Source organism: Haemaphysalis longicornis, unplaced genomic scaffold, assembly GCF_048455015.1.
Source record: "Haemaphysalis longicornis isolate Haplotype H1 unplaced genomic scaffold, Haemaphysalis longicornis Haplotype H1 scaffold_9, whole genome shotgun sequence".
Taxonomy (NCBI): domain Eukaryota; kingdom Metazoa; phylum Arthropoda; class Arachnida; order Ixodida; family Ixodidae; genus Haemaphysalis; species Haemaphysalis longicornis.
In genome coordinates, this window is record NW_027526460.1 from 147,436,540 (window position 1) to 147,457,844 (window position 21,305).

The window sequence follows — 21,305 nt, forward strand, 5'->3', positions numbered from 1 at the left end:
CGGGCTTTTCAATGGGAAGGGTAGGGGCGCTTAGTTCAGGCACTGATCCGCTATGTGGCGCGTGCCGGCGGACATCTCGCCTTACGTCACTGCTCGCGAGTCGCGAACGCTGCACCCACTTCTACGACGTGTGTCTGTCAGCTTGCCTGTTGGGCTTCAAGGGCCGTTTCGCTTACATCTTAGCCGCGACGGGGCGCTAGTTCTGTGGCGTACCGAGGATCTTGTTCAACGTGTCGCTCGCTTCATACTTGCTGCATTTTTCCAAAGATGAAGACGGAGGCGGGCTGAAATAGTGTAAGAACGTACTGATTGTCGGGTAGACATATAGCTAACAGAAAAATAATATTTTCGGATGGGGCAGCCATTATTTTACTGATATTTTTCTTTCTGGAGTGTTTAGAGAAGAAAAAAATGCGTGCACGTTTTTTGTTCAGGCGATCACTTTTACGATTACTTTCCAATAATATCACCTGCTTGTAAACTTCAGAAAATTATAGGAAACAAAAGGATAAGCTGCTGGGATCCCGTCACGCTGGCCGGGCGCTTCTACAGTACAGTCCTCAATTTTAGAAGTGCGTACCGATGCGGAGTGCGAACAGCGGGGTCAAAACAATACCTAAATGCGGAGGGGATAGAGGTGGGATGCCCCAGTCAGAAAATTTCAGGGCCTGTGATCCGAGTAGATAAGCGCGCAAAGCCGGCATCAGCCTGCGGCAGCGCAAGGGATTTTGCTTCGTGACAAAGGAAGTTTTATCAGTGACAGACCAAGACAGACAGGCATGGTAAAAAACAAGAAGGCGTAGGAGTGCCGCCTCGGGAACGCTAAACAAACTTTCCACTATTTTGCATAGCTTCCGAGAAGCGGCGCTGGCTGGCGGACACGAAAGCACGCTGGAAGGCTACGGAGCGGGGAAGGGTAGGAGAGAGCAACAGGAGAGTGGCTGTTTGGCCATTTTTTGCTCACGCGTTAGGCAATGTTTATACAGGCGGCGTTGGACAGGAGGGGCATTCAACTGAAACGTGAGCGTTTAAGTACCACTAGTGCCAGCGGGCCCGATGACTTGCCGAACTTTCTGCTCTCCCCTTGTGCACGCCCGTTGTCTAAATACCTGTGTGTGCTTTTTACTAAGTCCTTGACATGTGGTTTATTGCCTGCAGACTGCAAAATCGCCAATGTTGTTCCTATTCCGAAATCGGGACCTCGAAAATTTGGGTTCAATTATCGGCCTGTGTCCTTCACTAGTGTCCTCTGCAAGATATTTGAGCATGTACTTTTTACCAACATCATGAGCCACTTGAACAGGTTTTCCTTATTGATTCCTCAGCGACATGGATTTCGAAGTGCTTATTCTTGTGTTACTCAACTTACAGAATTAACACGCGACTTAGCATCAACCCTTGACAAAGGGGGTTGTGCAAATTGCATTTTTTTCGATTTAAGGAAGGCTTTTGACGTAGTTCCTCATTCTTTGGTGCTTGAAAGTTGTCGTGGTACAACATAAATAAAACGGCTGTTGAGTGGATAAAAGAATACTTAAGTTGTAGGACGCAACATGTAGTCGTTGGCGTTGAACGGTCACACGGTGTTGATGTGTTCTCGGGGGTGCCTCAAGGTTCAGTTTTGGGTCCGCTCTTGTTTTTGTTATACATGAATGATATTTCCATTGGCTTATCATCTTGTATCAGATTGTTTGCAGATGACTGAGTTTTGTATCGTATTATAAAAGGTCCCGATGATTACAAATGAACTACAGAAAGATTTAGGCAAGGTTGCAGAGTGGTGTGATAAATGGGGCATGGGTATAATTCTTGACGAAACGGTGCAGGTGTGCTTTACTAGACAAAGGTCGCCACTTGTATATACCTACAGCTTTAACGGGACAAATCTTGCATCAGTGTGTGAATGTAAATACCTTGGTGTTTACTTGACCCAACAACTATGCTGGCACCGTCATGTTGACTATATAATTGCTAAGGCGTGTAGAGTTCTTGGTATGTTGCGTAGAAATGCGAAGTGCGTTCCTTTAGAAACAAGAAATTTACTTTAAAAGACTAACATAAGGTCAATACTGGAATATGCTTGTACCATCGGGGACCCCTGGACTGTTGCCGAGATAATGAAATAGAAAGAGTACAAAGCTTAGCAGCACGTTTCGTGGTTCAAAATTACACTCGGTATTTTCGCGCATCCCAAACCAAAGAAAACTTAGGCTGGCATACCCTTCAAAACCGTAGAAAGACATTCAGATTAAAATTTTTGCACAGCATATATCATAATAGAAGCGGCCTCAATCGTGATAGCTATATAAAGGCACCAGAGTACACTTCTGCAAGGCGTGATCACCCACTTAAGATTAAAGATTATAGAAGATTAAAGAATATCGATGTAGAACAGAACTTTTTAAGATGTCTTTTTTCCCTAAGATGGTCACTGAGTGGAACAGGTTGCCTAGTGATGTCGTATCGCGGTCTTCAAGTGATGCATTTGCTTCAGATTTGCATTTTCGTATTTGGGTTTTCATTTTCTTTCAGCGTTTTCCTTGCGCCATCAGAACCATGTTTTGCTTTGCACATGTACGATTATGTCTTGCTTATCTTCTTTGTTGTCGTTGTTATTGCGGATACATTAGCGGTTCTTGCTCTTGGTTTGTGTCAGCGATTTTTTCTGAACTGTAATTGTTATTTTCATGTGTTCAGTATTAACTGCTTTCTTTGTCTATGATATATATGTACTTCTTCCTCCCACTGTGATGCCAAACTGACGCTGTGGGTACCATGATAAATAAATGATAAATAAATAAATAAATAAATAAACACGGGTGCGAATTCGGAGATTTTTGTTTCGGCGTATTATCGTGCAAAGATTCGGGAGTCAACCGTAAAATTCTTGAAACCTGGCAGGTATGAAGTCGTCATGTGCATTGCTGGCGCCGGGCACCTGTAAAATAGATACGACTGACTCCTCGGCTTGGCGCTCGATCCTTGTGTGGAAGTTCACCTGGCTTGTGCGGGAAATTGCCCATATGGAAAGGGGTTGCTGGTAAAATGGACTTCACACGTGGTAAATCTGCCTTTGTTGACTACCAGCGTTAAAAATGATGGAATTTGGCAAAGATTTGTAAATCACAAGTACTACATGGTAGAAAAGGCATCCTCTGTGAATTCGCGCTATACATACTTCTCAACAATGTGAAGGCATGTGCAAAAATCAAAGCCCCTTTCTTAAGAGAAACAACGTTAAAGCCAAAGTCAAAGTTCAAAATCAGAACTGCTTCGATATTGATGGAAAGGCGCGATCGGATAGACGTCAGCTTCATAACGCGAGAGAACCACGTTCGATTCCGACCACAGGAACCGCTTGTTTTTTTGAGGCGCTTGATGCGCTCTAGCCTATAATCACATCGTTTTGTGAAACCAATATTGCTTAAAGTTTACTTTTCTGCAGTGCGTTTCTGTTTTTGGGCGCCATCAGTGAGGCGCAGAAAGCTTCGCTTTAAAAACGCTCCAGTTCTGTTCACCACAACCATGTCGTTGCATTGGTTCGAGGACGTCCCCCAATTTCACCGGCCAGCAAATCTCTTCCTGGGCTCTTCCACAGGCGCCAGCAGGCTTACGACGTTTGTTCAAAGAACTGTTTGTTGCTGAAACGTCGGGCTGATTCTTGTGCATACGGCGTCATTAAGCTTTGTTTTAGATGCCACTGCATCTCATTCACTCGCCTTGTCCCTCCATACAGCGTTGTTGTTGTCCGTCCACACCCCTCCCCCATTCTCCTCGCCGCGCGAGCTGCGCTCTCCGCCACTCACCCCCTCTCCTCTCCGATAGCGAACACTCTCTCGCGAGGGGCATTGGATTGGATTGGATTGGATTGGCTTGGATTGGATTAGATTGGATTGGGATTGGATTAAAGTGGATTGTGTTGGATTGTGTTGCGTCATAGCCGCCCCACGTTGCGTCATAGCCGCGGCAGGGGGTTCACGGCACGTTTCACGCGATGGGAGGATCAACCTAACGGAAACAACAACGGAACCCTCTATGCGTCGCATCTACACAGGGGTTCCCGCGAGGGCAGGTGGGAGAAATTTTGTGTTTGCTTTTCCGATCGCTGCACTCCTCCGCGGAGCTTTTATTTCAACAGAACCGACAAGCCTTCCTTACTGCATCCGCTCCCCGACGCGTACTTACACTTGCGATGACCACTTACCTTTCGCTGACTCGGCGCAGCATAAGCTTCGCTAGGGAGAATTCCTTTTAGTGAGCCGCTTAGCAGCGACAGCCGATAAGACTATCCATTCTTCTAGCACACCAATCATTGCCGCACGAATATTAAAACAAACGCCACAGTTAGTCACAGAACTGAATATATTTCCTCGCTTCATATGTACAGTCTCCTTCCAAATAGTAATGGGAGAGAGAATTATACACAGACAGTTCGCATGCTCTTGGGGGACCATGGTAGTCTTTCGTTATCTCCATGTGTGGATAATAATGTGCGCAGGACTCCAATATCTCATTTGATACTCTGTATGCTACACAACCGATAAATAATTTCAAACACACCGGGTCACGTAGTGCAGGCTCGGGTGCGTGCCGACTAATTGGCTCGCACACCCCTGCGACTCCAACCATGCACAATTTCGCCACACCTGTAATGACTGGAATAAATTAACACTGTAGAATAGAACAAAACCAATGCCCGCTAGACCGAGCCAACACACGAATGGTGCCGAGTCTTCGCACACAGGTAATAATAACACTCGGCCAAAACTGGACACTTACGTGCGTCAAGAAAGTCGGTTTCGCAAACCTGCGTCATCAGTGCGTTAGCCAAGACTAGCATGGTTCTTCACATAAGGTAAATAATGCAAAGCTTGTAAATGCATGAAACTCATCGGAGAGCGTGCGTTCATCACTCTGAAAAAATCCAGGTAGCGAGATCTCTATGCCCTCCGCGCAGCAGCCCAAGTGATACCAATGTACACTATTATATAGTATCTATTAATAGTAAGCAAGTGGGCTGTTTGGTGCACGTTAAAAAATTAGCTAAATTATGCAGGATTGGAAGCTCGTCTGACTACAGCAGGGGCGGGGGATCGTAAAGAGTTTGAAGGGCATACCACTCTCAAAATTCCACCTATTCGTACGACAAACGCTGCAAAACATCGACCTACTGTGTTTTTCAGTAAAGGTGAAGAAGCCAAGGCCAAAGTGAAGCTTTGATTGCTTGCAATAGTCTGATAATACCCATCGAAGTTCTGCCATGTCTGAAGATTCGCCGTCCAACGTTCGAAAACAGTGGTAAGGCTTACTCTATGATTCAGAACAGTTGTAGCTTCCCAGCAGCCCGCAACTTCTGATATTACGAACAAAGCTTACTTCTCCAGGGCTTTGCGACCGTTTGTCGTGCAAATGGGTGCAACATAATGGGTCCAAGAAGTGCAAAGGATCACAGCCTGCTCTGGTTCTACGAAATAAAAAAACAGGTGTTAAAGCCAAGCTGGTACAATGCTTCCTTTGCGTCACTGAAAAAACAATCAGCGTTCTTCCACCGGGGCGAGACACGGTGTAAACGTTTGCAGAACGTCGCAAAAACACAGTGAAACTTCGAACAGTTAATTAAGGAAGGTTATCAGAAGAATAAAGTTTGTCTGATCAGAAAGTTTACTTCACATTCGTACTTTTCTTTTATCGTCTTGCATAGCTTCTCTCGCTTACTTAAGCCAGGAAAATGTTCACATTTATATTATTCTGACGTTTTGGTATACGACAAAATAAAAAAAGCATCCATACATAACCCACTCCTTCGCTTCCCACTTCCCAATGACATTGAGAGAGCGTGAATGCTCAGTTTCTTTGATTAAGGCAGGATTAAGAACTCACCATGGAGGTTGCTTCCAACGAGCATGTTATGCAATACCATTGTATCTGCCACAAAACCAAAAGCAAGAAAGCCTGCCCAACGCACTGCATGAGGCAGATTTGCAAGAACATGCAGGGTCCTTCAGGTGGGCTACCTGTTACGACAGGAAACGTCAAATGATTATGACGTAAGCTACATTACGGCACAGAACCGCTGGTAACACACCCACACGCATACACGGTGCGTCAGACACACGTAGAGACAGTCCTCTGAAGACGGTGATCCTGCATGCACCAACACGAATTGTTCGTAAAATGCAGCGGCAACTCTGGTCGCATCTGTCTTTCCGCACTCTTCTCGGGCCTCTTGCGGAGTATTTTGTCATCGTAGAGATTTCGCTGTTAGTTTCTTGTGGAGAGGTATTGGTGTTTCCGGAAAGGCTGACGAAAGCGTTCTCTTTAGAACCAATAGAGGTCTTTTCCAGACTCTTGAACTTGGCCATCAAGTCCTGCACACCAGGTTCGGAGAAAAAGCAGAAAAATGCAGGTTAGTTTTGTAAACATAGGAGAATGAGGTACAGACAGTAACTAGAAAGCTGACAGTAGTGAAGCGGTTATACTGTCTGCGTCTGTCAGTAACAGTTCCGGGTGAAAATCATTGGCTCATATATGGCTGTTAACAAGTTCCTTTTTGGTGGCTATTTAGTTCCGTGCAAATAAGTACTAGAAAATTACTCAATGCGGCAGTCGTTTACCATAACTACTTCCTCAACACCAAATCAGCAGCCCAGGTTGCACAGATTAAACCATTATCTTCGAGCGAAACGCAGATTAACCAGTCCTGAATTTTCTATGAAATGTCTGATACTTCTGAATATAACCCATGCTATGCCAATACTGAAAATAGGAGCTGTTACGCCAATACGTAAAATAGCGAAGGAGCGTCAGACGTTACTGTTTGAATACCATCTAGGCGTGGTCCACATAGATACTGCATTCAACATTCGTAAGAAATTCCGGAACACAAGACTGTTAAAAAGGGTTTTAGCATTCCGTCTGTTCCGTCCTTTCCGTGTGTACCGTCCGTGCCGGAACCCGACTGGGAACTTGCGCATTCGTTCCGGTAGGGGGGATTAGTTCATCGGGCCGGCCCTCGCCGTGCCCGCGTGCGCAGGAGCAGTCCGGTCCAGGTCGAGAGGGTAAACACGGAACAGATGGAGTATACGAAGTGCTAAAACTCTGTAATATATCAACCATTCAATTAGCGCTGAGGTAGGGCGTTCATTTCAGCGCGTTTATTTATTCCAGCTGAAGTAGCGCGCTTATTTCAATGGTCCATTTTCATGTAAGACTGGCAAATGGAAAAACGAATGTTCTTAACTCGCTTTATTGCAGGCAAGGATGCACAATAAGGCCTAGCGTTTCGTCCGACGAAATGTCTTTTTAAGCAGACGCGCCAGTGTTCCTACCGCGAAGTGCGCCTGTAACTACCGAAACTGAACTGTTATTCGGCTACTGATTCGGAATTGTTTTCCTCACGATGCCGTCTCTGACAACAGAGGGTAGACGGTTCAGCAAAGCGCAACAACACCGACAACCCTGAAAAATTCCGAGCTCGGGAAACCCCCCGTCTAGGGGAGACACGTCTGAACTGCGAAAAACGAAAACAGTCGGGCAAATTGAAACTGGTGCTGTGGGTGCCATTGCCGTACGAGTCACACTCGGATCAGAGCGGACCCCTCCGTTCAGCGACTCATTGCGTGAGTCACGTTTCCCTTGTCGCCTCTGAAAGCGCTGATCGACGTGCCGCAAATTTGTTACCACACACCACTTTCCCTCGCCCCCTCTCAATATCCGCGTATAAACTATATACAGCCGCTCAGCTCCCCCTGTCGACTCCCTCTCCCTCAAAGCATTCCTTGCGCGCCATCGCGAACCTGGCCAGCAAGCGTGTCTTCCGGCCAATCAGCAACGAGGAATTTGGCGATTCCTCCTGGCCGGCGAAACGTTATTTACTTCCGCCAATGGCGGAGAGCCATCCTTCTACCGCGGACGACGGGTGGTGTTGCTGCGTGCCTCGGTGCTTCCTCGCAACGAGGCATTCGCGCGGTGGGCACTCGGCGTGGCAGTAGTTTCATCAAACGCCGTGAGGAGGAGCTACGGACGGCGGGCAGTTCCGACGACGGCGGCGTGGTGCGGTCGGCGCGGGTACTCGATTTAATTGAGGCCGCTATAAACGGCCCTGTGCGCGGGTGGCCCAACAGCCGGGACTCACGATGTCGACGGGTGCGAAATCAGGGGTACTGGGGAGGAACGAACGAACGGTTTCGCTGGTGCGGTGCTTTATAGCCCGTCACACGGTAAATTAGTGAGCCGTGGTCGGAACCGGTCCGTCGCGCTTTACGTGCGCTTCCTGCCTGTCAGCACGGCTTCCGAAGATTTAGATGGACGAAGCATGTCTGTGCACACGTGCAACTCCTAACACGTTTTCTGACACCTGCTGCCCGTTTGCACAGCTGCCCGTTTGAAGGTGCAACACCCGCGTTTGGAGGTACTTTTAAGTAGTCCTGCATTTCTGTCGTTAAGAGAGCCTATGTATCGAACGCCTCCTCCCCCCCCCCCCCCCCCGCGCGTTTCCAAATAATTGTCATCAGCGTCAACATCAAGTGCATGACTCCTGGCCGACGAGCAACCGGTCGCATAACTAACCGGAGAAACTAAGCATATGGTGGAGATTAGCTCAAAGCAAGAGAGCAGGCAACTGAATACATGCTCGCAGAACATGGCGGCTTTCGTAATTTACAAAGGTGGCTTTCGTAAGTAGCCCCATCGGCCGTTTTATAGAACAAGCGATGTGTGAGTGCGACCTGTTTTGAGTAAACATGTTGTGCCCACGATGGCTATATACCACGCTTAAGGCGACGCTTAAAGGCCCCCCGTTTTTTTTCTTCCAGCCGCCGTGTACTACGAAAGAAAAGAGAGAAACTTGGGAAATCGTTCCGCCCTTAACAAAAATTATGCCGACTATTCCACTCTGCGAAAGTGGCTGATAAGAGAAGATGCCTTGGCGACGAGGCAGTATTACGGTATTACATTTAGATCCCATTCTAGATTTTTTTTTCTGGCCCCAACGTTACCACCGTGTCGACGCCGTGTCTTTCACTTGGTGTCGCGACCCTGTTCTGCTTCCTGGATCGTCGGATCGCCCCGACGGCGACGGATTTGGTGGCACGGGCGCGCTCTCGTTTTCTCACCGCCGCGGGCGCCACGCGGATGTGACGGCCGCATTCTCACCGCTTTCGTGGCGTTGTTGCTCGTGCAACGCGTGAACCGCTGCATAAGTGTTTGCTTTCCTTTTGTTGTTCGCCATTTATGTACATCACAAACACGTGGTCTTGGCTCGTTTCACTGCAAGAGACCCCGATGTTCCCTTTCTCTGTGGTTTGGTGCCCCTCGCACACGGGTTCTTCGTACATGCGCACGCCATGATTTGGAGGGTTTTCGGCTCGCTAAAAGATGGTTTGCCCCAGAGAGATTGGTTGCAAAAACCATTAAAAACAAGACATGGCTAAGGGGTGACCTAGTCGAAATACTCCAACGGCCGACGCTCGCGACGTGATTTCACCACCAAACGCATGCTCTAGCTTCAATTCCAACTCAGTTGCAGCGGGCATCCAGCCCGCATGATAGATCGTTTGGACGCACCACTGTATATGCTGGCTTACGCGGTCACTTTTCCTAAGCAGTAGCCAGAACGCTTTAGAAGAATCCAGTCACCGATGCTTGTCGCTCAAGTCAAACATCTGTAGGTTTACCTATAGCCAACTTTGGGAAAAGTTCAACTTGATTCGTTTTGCCCTTTCGGAAAGCGGGCAATAAATTATGGCAAGCCGTAAATACATGTTAGCGCGCAGCACTTGAGCGTCCGCTACTGAGGCTCTGCGGCCTCGTAACCGAGCGAACGAAGGCGACGCCGAAGACAGAGGGAAAACGGAGGAGGAAAATGCGGCGAAGGTGTGAGGGGGGGGGGGGGTGGCACACCCGAACAGAAGCCCAGCCCGCGCTGCGTGCTGCACATGGTCCTTCGGCGCCCTCCTCGTTGCGTGTCTCATCCGAACCACGTGACGTTTGCGCGGGAGGTTTTAATACGATTTGCAACAACATGCTCGGCGCCGGCGATGCGCTGCGAGATTACGGCCGAGCAGCGCGCGCCGCCCTGCGTTCGCTGATCATGCGATCACTTCCTGAGACGCAGCAACTATGCTCCGTGACCGAGAAATCTGCACTTCACGCTGCGCACAAATTCTCCTTGGGGAGCATAGTTATCGTCAGCCACTTTTTCGTAAGCGCACACAAGATTATACGAAGCTAACGCTCCGGAACAGCCGCTTCTCTGCACGTACAACCAAGAGAATGTAACGTTTATGCGATAACAAATTTACTGCCATTAAATAACTTTTATTGCATGAAGTGTTCAACATGTTCAGGCCTAAAGCCAGTGTGGTACACGCTTCGCACAGTCATCAATGTAGTACACCACAAAACGCACTGGTAACAACAAATAGAGAACAACTAAAGATGCATGCCATCAGCAACATTTTACACGAGTTGCTGTGGGCTGTTGTATTGCGGTTAAGCACAGAACCGTTAAAAACAGCTTTAGGTGGCTCCAGCCGGTAAGTCCACATTCTCGCAACCATCAGGACACCCAGAGAAACATCAGCCTAGAGGAAAGGGAGTTAGCAAGCAGTGAAGCCGCCACGGTGCTGCCCGCCACCAAGACCGATGAAGAAGCGAACCAAAGCGTGGGTTAATGGAGTCCCGCCTGCGGCAGGGAAAACGAGAAGCCATCGTGCAAGGCGTGTCTGTTCTTAGTCAGGGAGAGGCTCAGGCGGCCCAAGGTGTCCAGGGGGACTCCAGCGAAAGCGATCGAAGGAACGTACTCTTGTTGTCGACTTGGCGTGACCCGGGCTGCTGACCAGCCAGTGGTTTCGTTTTTCGATCTCGTTTCGTTTTCACCGGTACGCATGCATCGCCTGGAACTTGTACAACTCCAGCATGTAGCCGCCGCTGTTGGGATCTGGAGACAGTGGTGAGCAGACGACGACGATGCAGCAAAACTTGGCAGCTTTCTTCGCCATGAAACTAGCCTGCCGCGGCCCTGTTTGTCTTTGCGCGTATACCTTCTGCTCGACTTTCTGCGCAACTCGTTCACCATGTGGCCGCGCCAAAATACCCAAAGATTTTTGAACGAACATCAAGGGCCAAATACATGTATGGAGAGTGACACGTTACCGCACGCGTGTTTTTATTTTTCTTTTTTTTTTCTCCAAAACCGGTCCTTTCGTGCCTGTTTCTGGGCACTGCCAGACCGGTTTCTGGATACGGAAAACGCATGCGGAAACGCCTCATCCTCCAAAGAAGTTTCTGCCCATTAATAGAATAAACTTTTTTTACGCAAACTTTCATCCGCCAGAAAGCATTGTTTCTTTCTTTAGTATCCTTGCATTTGTTTTGAAAAAGAATATTTTTGCATGGCAGAAATCGCTTCTCTTTTGGAGTCGGTCCAATGAAGGCCTGTTAAGTCATCGGAGAGCGACCGCTCTTCAACGTAGTTGTAATGCCTGGTTCCGTGCCAAAATGAAGGTTTATCTCAAAAATTACGTAAGACCAACACATCTGCCTGCAACGACTGTTGTCAAGTTCAACGTTTTTGAGTATCACGCCACGGGTAGGGTTTCAGTGTCACACGGGCTGCTTTTGCAAAGCGCGAATCGTACGAAGAGACAGACTACCGGTTAACCAAAGGGTTAATGTGCTTGCGGTATGTACACAGAAATAGTCTTATAAAAATTAAAAACATATAAAGATCTGCTGCGGTATTTTGAAAAGAACGTGGTAAATTGGACAACAAATACAGTATTCCCGATTATCCTGCTTCGGGGTTAAAGAACTTTTCTTCGCTTTGGCAAATGATTTCGCAGAGTTGCTGAAGAAATTATTTTGAAATTTCCACATAAAGAACCCTTCAAGCTGGTAATTCCCCCATCCAGGCTTTTCTTGTGGCTATTGCCCTTCAGCGACTATAAAAGATGTCCTTCAGCATCCTCGCATAATTTTTCTTCTGTGAAAGTTCTTCAAAGAGTCCCTACCAAACGCACTAATTTAAGACACTCAGAACCCGCGGTAACTCTTGAAATTAAAATTGTGACAAAGAGCAACTCGTTAACATCCTTTCATTTTTAAGTATCACGTTATGGGACACCGTCAGCTTAAAAAGTCCCACTTCCTCCATAACTACAAAGACATAGAACGGCATCAACAGTTTTTGAGTCGATATTTACCGACAGTTCAGAATTTCACACTCGACCTTAAACGCTTCCGTAAATTTTGTTCAGGTACAGGCACGGCTGACAGCCAAAATTCTTGATAAGTTCGGGACACTTACTTGTACAGCATTCGCCTGAAACATTACGAGGGCAACGAAATATTTCCAACACGTAGAGAACATCAACTCTGGGCTCACCTTAGCATTTGTGGCGATGGAATATTTGTGAAGATGGTCGCTTATTCGCATGTACGAATCGTTGGCTATATTTTTTTTTTCGGATTATGTGCTACAATCGATACAGCCTATTGTTTTGAACGCATATTGCGCTTCGGTCTCTTTTGAACTTCCGAATTGCTGCACATTCCACGTCAACAAGCAACACAACAGGTAGTAACAAAAGCGTTTCATGTCGCCCTGGCCTCCTGTCCAGATAGTGTTGACGGTACAGGTTGCATGCGCAAGTATGTCGCAGACGAAAGAGGCATCAGTCTTGGCCCGTACCTGTCATGGCGGCGGCGGCGGCTGCGCCCATGGGCCCGTAGTGGTGCGCGGCCGCCTGGTAGCTGGAGGCGTCCACCACGTGGTGTCCAGCTGCGGCGGCCAGCTGGTCGTGGTGGTAGCGGGCCGCGGGCGAGGCCGCGGCCCACGCGTCGCTCTTGTCGAGCGCCGTGCACGTGGCGCTCACGGAGCCGAGGCGGGAGGAGCGCGGCTGCAGGAGCAGCGAGCCGTACTGCTGCGCCGCCGCGGCAGCTCCGAAGCGGTGCGCGGCCCCGCCGGCGGCCGAGTACGCCAGCTCGTGCATCGCAGTGGACCTGGCAACGCAGCGAAGTACCTTGTAGCAGGGCATTCCAAATGGCGCCAACGACACTTCAACGCAATGAAAAGCAATCCGTGACGTCGTAAGTTCTTCAGGCTAATTGACGTGTGCAGTACTTTAGAGATGAGAATACAGTAGCTGACTGCTTCTTCGGACTCCAAAAATTCGGACTTGCTGGATATTCCGGACTTTCCGGAGGAACCGCCAGTTTCCCTATATGAGTAATGTCCGAAACAACGGATGTTTTGGAAAAAATAAAGCCAAAAGTTCTTTTTTTTTCCAGAAACGTTTGTGCGACAGAGCCATGGTGCGACCTCAGGACGACGCCATTCTGAATCCTACGCCAGCTGGCTAGCTTCGGATTGCATGGCTATTGGCTTGACTCGTGCCGGAGTAACAGACGTTGATCTTGGAGGCCATAATTTTGCATGTAGTCTCCGGCGGAAGCAATCACGAAAGCCGAAAACGGGTCATATGTGGCAAGTCTTTTAGAAACCGCTTTCTTTACGCACCAGGTGACGCTAAGTAACCTCCTCATCAGTTTGTCCTTAACCGTTCGCGACTTCTGCGGTCTTATTTTTGAGACTCGCAGATTTTTCTCACTGCCCTTTTATCGGACTATTTTTGTTTCCCTCCAGGTCCGAAAAATCGGTCAGCTACGTAATTAGTTTTCCCTCCCGGACTAGTTGCCGCAGTCAGTCAGGGCCAGAAATGGATAATCACTAAGTGGCCCGTTCGCTTACTGTCCATAATGGCGCTTTTTTCTCATGGAAGCGCAACAACGAAAAACCAACAGAATAACGAGTCATGAGGGTTCTTGTATACACCCCAACGCCGCCCTCGAAACAACCATGCCGATGGAAATCTTAATCTGTGTTGTCTCATCTGCGCTGACATCTTTCTACTCTGGCCAAAAATACATAAAACTAGCGCTAGACCTAACATAGCTGCTGTGTGGAAAACCGTGTTTATTTACGGCTGCCCAGAAAGTTCGCACTGTAGTTGCGCAAGCTCATGTTCGGGGGATTATTTAACAATGCTGAACAATGCTTGCAGTCGCAACGCAATTTTCAGCACTTTTCTTTGCGCATGTATAGGCGTCGTAAATAAAGCTATACAGCTACACGTCCCCCTAGAATGCAACGGTAAGGAAAAATGCGGCTTTCTCACGCACCTCCCAGTTTAAAAATATTAGTACTGGTCCGATACGAAATCCTCTGCAGCTGCTCCTTTATTAAGAGGCTGTGCAGCTTCTCTTTCTACCGTCTAGCTGCATTGCAAACGGATGCGAAAGTTTTCTTTCACAGCCCCTCAACGCACCTAAGCGATTACTATAAGCTGGCTGTCTAGAGCTATGCACAAAATTCCAGACCCCTCGTGTTTAATAAATATGTTAACTTTAAGACCGACGCGGTCTGGACCTAACGAAACTCCACTTGCCAAATTTAAGGGGAAGACATATGTATCGTGTTAGCATGCGATTATTTTTGTTTATCTCTGGCTTATGCGAATTTATCTGTCGCAGCAATAAAACCAGCACGTGGAAGTTCTGAGCGTCCATTGTCCAGTCTTCATGCTGCGACTCCGTGCAGTGATAGTAATTAACCTGTGCTATGTTTCCGAAGAGCGAAACGAGCGCTGCCCACCTGTAGGGTCCAGCTTGGGGCGCCGTGAGCGCGTAGTGCCAGGGGTCGCTCTGCAGGCTGGCGTGCAGGGCGGCCGCGTTCGCTGCCGACGCGTGGTGGTGGGCGTGGTGCGAGTGGTACGGGTGGTGCGCCTCCCCTCCCGTGTACAGGTCCACGGGTCCGGACATGGACACGCTCGCGCCGCCGCCCATGCCATGGCCGGGAGACGTGCCCGTCGGCGACTGGTGGCAGTTCCAGAAGGAGGCCGGGAAGTTGCGCTGGGACATCGGCGGAGCGTCTGCGGAATGCGAGGGGAAAAGGGTCAACTTAAAAGTGCAGGTGCTCTGCCCTCCTAATGGGCCTTCTAGCGGTTTTTGTTAGGCACGAGGACAGGGTAGAAGCACCGAAGTAGTCACGAATACTCGAGTACGGCCGCTCCGTCTCCCTAACAGGGGGAGATGGAGCGGCCGTGACTCGAGCAACCAGGCGGTCGTGATATGGCAAGTACTGCGGTCGTAATGCGCAGAAATTGCTTAAAAGTTTCCCAGTGGCTTTCGCAACCACTTTCGCAGTCACGTGAAGTCTGGGCTCTTATTTTGCTACCATTTTGCGTTGCCTATAAAGGAAACGGGTGCTGAAGGGACACCATTCTTACCATAAGCGCCTGTTGTGTAACGAACGCATACTGAAAGAATCCGCTCCTAATGTAGCTTTAAAGTGAAGCTTTATGGTATGGTGAAGGTCTCGGTTTGAAGGTTTATGAAGAAAAAATTCTGAACGTAAATGTGAGGCAAAACAAATTTGAAGAAATAAACAATGAAAATGAGAAAATTGAAGCCTTGTGATGCAGTGGACGCGTACATAGATAACCACGTAATCATTTCTTTTACAACACTGCCCAATTAATGGTCGCCGCAGTAAGAGAAGAGGAGACGTCGAAGCTGCGAAAGGTTAATGCTTTACTTCTGAGAGAAAAATAAATACTGGTGGTCTTTTGAAGCTTTGCTGAGCCAGTGTTTACGAAATTGCTTACGAAGCTTGTTTACGAAACTCTTGGTATTAACAAAACCCCTGGGCCCAGAATACGGCATACCCGCATATACCTTCTTGTAATCGCGTCTGAAAAGACCTGCAAGGTTGATGAAAACTTTCTACGAGGTATAACCAACACCTATAATACGTGCGGCCGCACTCGATGTGAAAGATAACCAAATTGAAAGATGATCCACTGGTGGATCTTTAAAAATGCATGATCATCTCATCCCTCTCGAATTTGAGGAGTGACTGACCCTAGCGCACACCTCGCTCCGAATCAGAAGTCCACAACGCGAACTTTCTCGTCCGTCCCTCGTACACAGTGCCAATTCTGCTTACGGCTCACGGTGTCAGCGGTCACGTTTGCACGCTTTACCCACTCCGTCGGCCGCCTATCGCTTCTTTTATCGCTACGAGAATCGGCCTTTCCTCGCCGTCATTTTCACTGCAACACGCTTTATAGCTGCACACTCAACTTGAAAGCCTAACGGTCGCGGGAGAGGCAGCGGCAGCTGTCACATCGCACTTCTTCTTGCCTCCATAGCAGCGCTCCGCAGGCTGCACGGGCTTTGCGTTCCCTCTGTCGCTGTCCGCTTTTCTATCGCTCTTTCTTATTACAGAGCGACGCGAAAATTAACAGAGTAGCGCGAAACTATTGCTGGCATGCCTCCTGTATTGCTCAAGCAACAAAAGGACCGAAACTCTCATTTCTCGCCGTGCACTGGTCAGAGATTTCTCGCGCGACTGCGTTGCACGAAGCCTCCAGCTATATCTGGACGACCATCACGGTGAAAGGGAGTGTTCGCTACAGGCGTAAAAAGTCACACATAAGGCGCATAGTTGAGCATACGTAACGACGGAAACTATCCCGCAGTGCCTCGTGTCGCCGTCAGGGACGGAGGCAGACACCGATAGTGTACCTTTACTCAGTAGTTAACTAACCAGTTGGTGTCGCATTATTTCGCTCTAGAAAGGCGGAGGTCCGGCTGATAAAAGCAGACAAGCCTTTTCCCGTGTCGACGATTTTTAGTTCTTGGCCTTCTATAACCTCCATTCTCCGTCGTTTTCCTAAGCCATTCGCCGTTTTCTAGCCCAGAGAATTTCCGTACGTGCCGCTCGGAATGTGCATCGTGCCTGTATGCCGCCGTCTTTATCTCTTTACGCGAAAACGTCAGTGACGACGTGCAATTCATCTGGACTCGCTCGCGCAGCCGCTTAGCGCCTCGACGAGCCACCTCAGGTTAGCTCGCCGCCGGTGGCGCATGCTAAATGTAATTTACTGGCCTCCGCAAAGAGGCGCTGCGTGGGCAGCACGGGCGGCGCGAGTGTTTCCTGGCTCCTCTGCTCTCGTTAAACTCGCGGCTTCCCCGCGGAACGTTTCGTCCTCGCGAAGCAGTCAGGCAGTCAGGCAGGCATGATGGCAAGCTATAAATCAGGCCTCGCGAGCCCGCACTGGAGCTGGAACATGACTGAGCCGCTGGCATCGAGCCAGTGTTCTGGCCGCCCGTGCGAAAGCGGCAGACATGTAGCCACGGAGCTGATGGTGCCTCGGCAACAAGTCCCGTTACAACGCCGGGAAGGGCTGGCAACACTGAACGATTTATTCGTTTTCTTTTCGCATAGACAGGAAGAGAGATCACATCAAGGCATTTGCTACCCTGGATAAAAGTAATGGTAATAACGCATCATTTTGTTTACGGGGTGTGTCGATATGCCCTCTCGCGAAGAAAACGATACTTAGAGCGGTGTACGAACTCAGACGTACTACATATTGCAGAATCACATTTAAAAGGACCCGAATAAAATGTAGCAGGTGACATCTACGTTTGGGTCCTAAGATGGGAGACGCGATGGCGTTACTTCGACTCCCAGGGAGCGTTTTCGAACGCAGCTGCTGAATTTACGCTATATGCATCACGAGCACTGAAGGTCAGAGAAGAGAGAAAGATTATCTGTGAGGATTTTTAATCGTCGTGGCACAGGAGAGGCATAAGATGTGTTCATGAAAGCTTGCGGATGCGTGGTGTTGGCCAGTTTGAGCGAGAAGGTGTCAGTGTCAGTGTTGAAAAGTGGTTTTTCTGTAATATCTAAGCCGGAGTGAACATTTTTGCTTTTTGCGAAGAGAGAGAGAGAGAGAGAGAGAGAGAGAGAGAGAGAGAGAGAGAGAGAGAGAGAGAGAGAGAGAAAAAAAGTGAAGATCTTTGTTAAGGAAGAAATAGCTGGGGTTTAGTAAAAGGGTGTAAATAGATGGTTGCGAGCACAATGGTGGAACCTGAAGTCTAGGGCGCCAGAAGCTCCTTCCCTTGCCCTCTTATCAGCCCGCGCTGATCTTGTGGTAACGAGGAGGTTAAAGCTGCCTTCCACGTCGCGATTGAAAAGAAGTTGTTCTCCTTTGAGTTGTTCTCCTTTTAGATGTTCTCCTTTGAGAAGTTGTTCTCCTTTGTTCTCCCCGACTGGACCAGTGGCGGTGGAGGGGGACTGGAGGGGGCGAAGAGAGCGATCGCCCCCCACCCCCTTTCATAGAGGTCCTCAGCTTATGTTTTCTAGCATTCCACTTGTGCGAGGCCGCAAACGTGTTGCGACCGTCAGAAAACCGGGCTCGAGCCGCCCGTTGCACCGCCTAAGGGGCACCAAAAACCACTGCGTCGGTAAGTGATTCGTGCGCAGGCGGGTTACACCGCATACGTGCACACGCCTGCGTGGTTGTCACCTACTCCGCAGAATTGTCGAAAGGATGGGAATGGTTCTTTATTCACCCCCGCCCCCCAACCTCCCCCCAACCTCCCCATTCGCCCCCCCCCCCCCCCCCCCCAAAAAAAAAAAAAAACATTCTCTGGCACCGCTACTGCCCTGGACATGGCTAGGCTGCGTGGAATAGGGTGGATGTTTCCCCGAGTTTAGTGGAGTTTTAAGTTAATGTGTGATGTCCCCACCAAACATCTTAGCCTACATATATTTGTACATACTTGTGTTGGTTTATCGTCCACAGAGTTTTCGATTCTTCAGCATTGAGGCCCCCTTGTAGCAAAGGGAAAATTCGTGTTCCTAGGCGTGGGAAAAGGAGACATTCTGAGCGTTGTTCCTGGAGGGGAGTGTTGTAGTCGTGGTCGCAAGGAGCACAGCACGTGAGTTTGGTTTCCTATTGGTTGTCGCGCCTGTTCTTGTGTACGTCTCTACCCATGTTTCCGGATGAGGAGGATTTTTATTCAGAGTCGGTGGATCGGCGACATGTCTACCATGGCGTGCAGTCGTTTTTTTTTTTTTTTTTCTTTTCAGAGGGGCTGCCTGTCTCCGTACGATGCTTGTCCCGATTTGGTTTTCCCAGCTGCTATGTTGGAGCTGGGAGAGTGATTTCTCTGATTTATTCAAGAGAGTTATGAAGACAAAATTTGAGGGCCTCTCCCATTGACCTTCTCTTTTCCTGTGCTGTCCTTTGCTGTGGTGTCCTTTTCCTGTCCTAGCCCATTCTTTGCTTCCGGCAGTCATGTCCTCACTCCATCGAGTTAATGGGCTTTCCCTTCTTCTAGACCCGTCTCTGGCTGTCCATTGTGTTACCGTTGTGGTCGACCGGTTGTCAGTTCGTCTCACGGTCAAAATTGGAAGGTTGGGGACTGCCTTATATGCTATCGTGATGATGGCGTTGCTATGCTTTTCTTTGCAGCGGGGGAACTTGTGGTACGGTTGACTCTGCGATATCTGTGGCTGAATGAGTCTTAGCGTTTCTTCCTTTCTTTCCTGCTCTTCTCTTGGTTAGGCATTTTATAATGATTAACTGGAACGTTATTTCCCATTTGCAGAAACAACATTATCATCCAAAATCAACACGGTTTTCGGGGAAAACGATCTTGCAAGACCCAACTATTTGAATTGTTGAAAAACTTGCATAAATCAATGCATGGCTCTGCTTCTACGGATGCTATTCTTATCGAACTTTCAAAGGGTTTTGATCGTGTTCAACATAATCGATTACTAACCAAAGTCCGCAACCTCCAGCTTGATCAGAAAACAACCCAATGAATTCGAGTTCCTCTGTAACTGGTCGAAGTCTGTCAAACGTAACCACATAAGTTCCGGAAAGTGCATGGTAAAGTCCGGAGCCCCCAGGTATCCGTGCTCGCACCATTATTATTTTTGGTTTACAATAATGACATTGGATCTAATATAGTTTTTTTCACTGCGCCTACACGCAGATGATTGCGTTATATATAAACAGATTACCGGACCGAATGACATTAGAATCCCACAGTCAGATTTGTTAAAACTAACAAAGTCGTGCGGCTTGTGGTAGATGGACATCAACGCTGAAAAGACCAAACACATTAGATTTACTTCCGTAGCCAACCCCTCCTCCGACAGATATACAGTTACCAAGACCGCAAGTGATACCGTTTCGTCGACAAAACACCGCGGCATTCTCTTTAGTTCCAACTTAACCTGGAACAGTCACTTCGAATGTATCACCCACAAGTCATTAAAAAAACGCGGTCCTTTGAAACGCCTCATGAGGTGTGCAAACTCGGAAACTAAACTTCACGCATATAAAGCTGTAATCAGGCCGTCACTATAGTATGCGTCAATCATATGGCATCCACATACGGCAATATTATCTGATATGCTAGAATCGGTGCAAAATCAAGCAGCTCAGTTTATCACCTCCTGTCATTCTGGAAACCGAAGTGTAACATTTCATAAGCATTCTCTGTACCTTCCATTCCTTGCCAAATGCAAGAAGTTGTCCCGCCTTTCTTTTTTCAACCATTCCTTAACCCGGCTCCCTATGTTTCTGCTCGCGTCGATCACGCGCATAAGGTCGATCCAATACACTCACGCACTGAGAAATATCGATTTTCACCTCTATCCATAAACGAGTGGAACGCACTACCTTCAAACATCGTCGCCATTACCGAACCTTCCCTTTTCTTATCTTCATTACTAACTTAATTAGAAGTCGACAATAATTTGTAACCACCATTGACATATAATGTGCAATGTACGCGTAGAGCATGTTTATTGCTATTTCTTGAAATGTGCTTCCTGTTATGCCGGTCTGCTTACTGGGTTTATTACGTACTGGGTTATTAGTAATGTTGCTTGTGCTATTGGCCACTTTGATTGCTAGTATTACTCCCTTACATGCTGTTTTACTGATGCTGTAGTAATCTCCTGTTTGTATACCCCCTTAAGTAATCCTTCTGGGCTCTTAAGCTATTTAAATAAATAAATAAATAATAAATAAATAAATAAATAAATAAATAAATAAATAAATCAGTAAATAAATAAATAAATAAATAAATAAATAAATAAATAAATAAAGTGTGTGGGCAATTGGTTACAGATTTTCTCTTTGTTGGCTATCAGGACTCTAGCGCCACGCCAAGTATTCTTACAGGAATGTTGTCTCAGAGGACATCCGTGCTGCTTGAGGGCGATTTTTAACTTGGCCGCGTGGCGCCCTCCGTCGTTTGCCAAACGCGAACTTGCAGCGGAGACAAAACCACGGGAATATAGAAAAGGAGTTTGAAAATTTGTGTGACTAGACACTATATAGAGGGTTTTATTGTAGTTCGTTCTGGGGATAATCAACGCGTTCCTTGATTTCTGAAAGGCTGGCGTTAATCCTTTGCCCCCTGTTTCACTT

General features: G+C 48.0%; 1 protein-coding gene across 2 annotated transcripts in view; it reads right to left on the reverse strand.

The window, feature by feature from the left end:
• Window positions 1–4,353: 4,353 nt before the first annotated feature.
• Window positions 4,354–21,305, reverse strand: part of LOC144151433 (uncharacterized) — a 96,928-nt gene continuing 79,976 nt past the window's right edge. The window contains exons 3-6 of one of the 2 annotated variants that reach the window (XR_013318873.1): window positions 14,654–14,930; window positions 12,692–13,002; window positions 10,803–10,939; window positions 4,354–6,368 (exon numbers count right to left, since the gene is read on the reverse strand). Coding sequence is in view for 1 of the 2 variants with exons in the window: in XM_077682484.1 (XP_077538610.1) it covers window positions 6,319–6,368; window positions 12,692–13,002; window positions 14,654–14,930 (638 nt within the window). In the remaining variant the exon portion in view is untranslated. The remainder of the gene's footprint in view (window positions 6,369–10,802; window positions 10,940–12,691; window positions 13,003–14,653; window positions 14,931–21,305) is intronic. The other variant, XM_077682484.1, reaches the window with a different exon arrangement.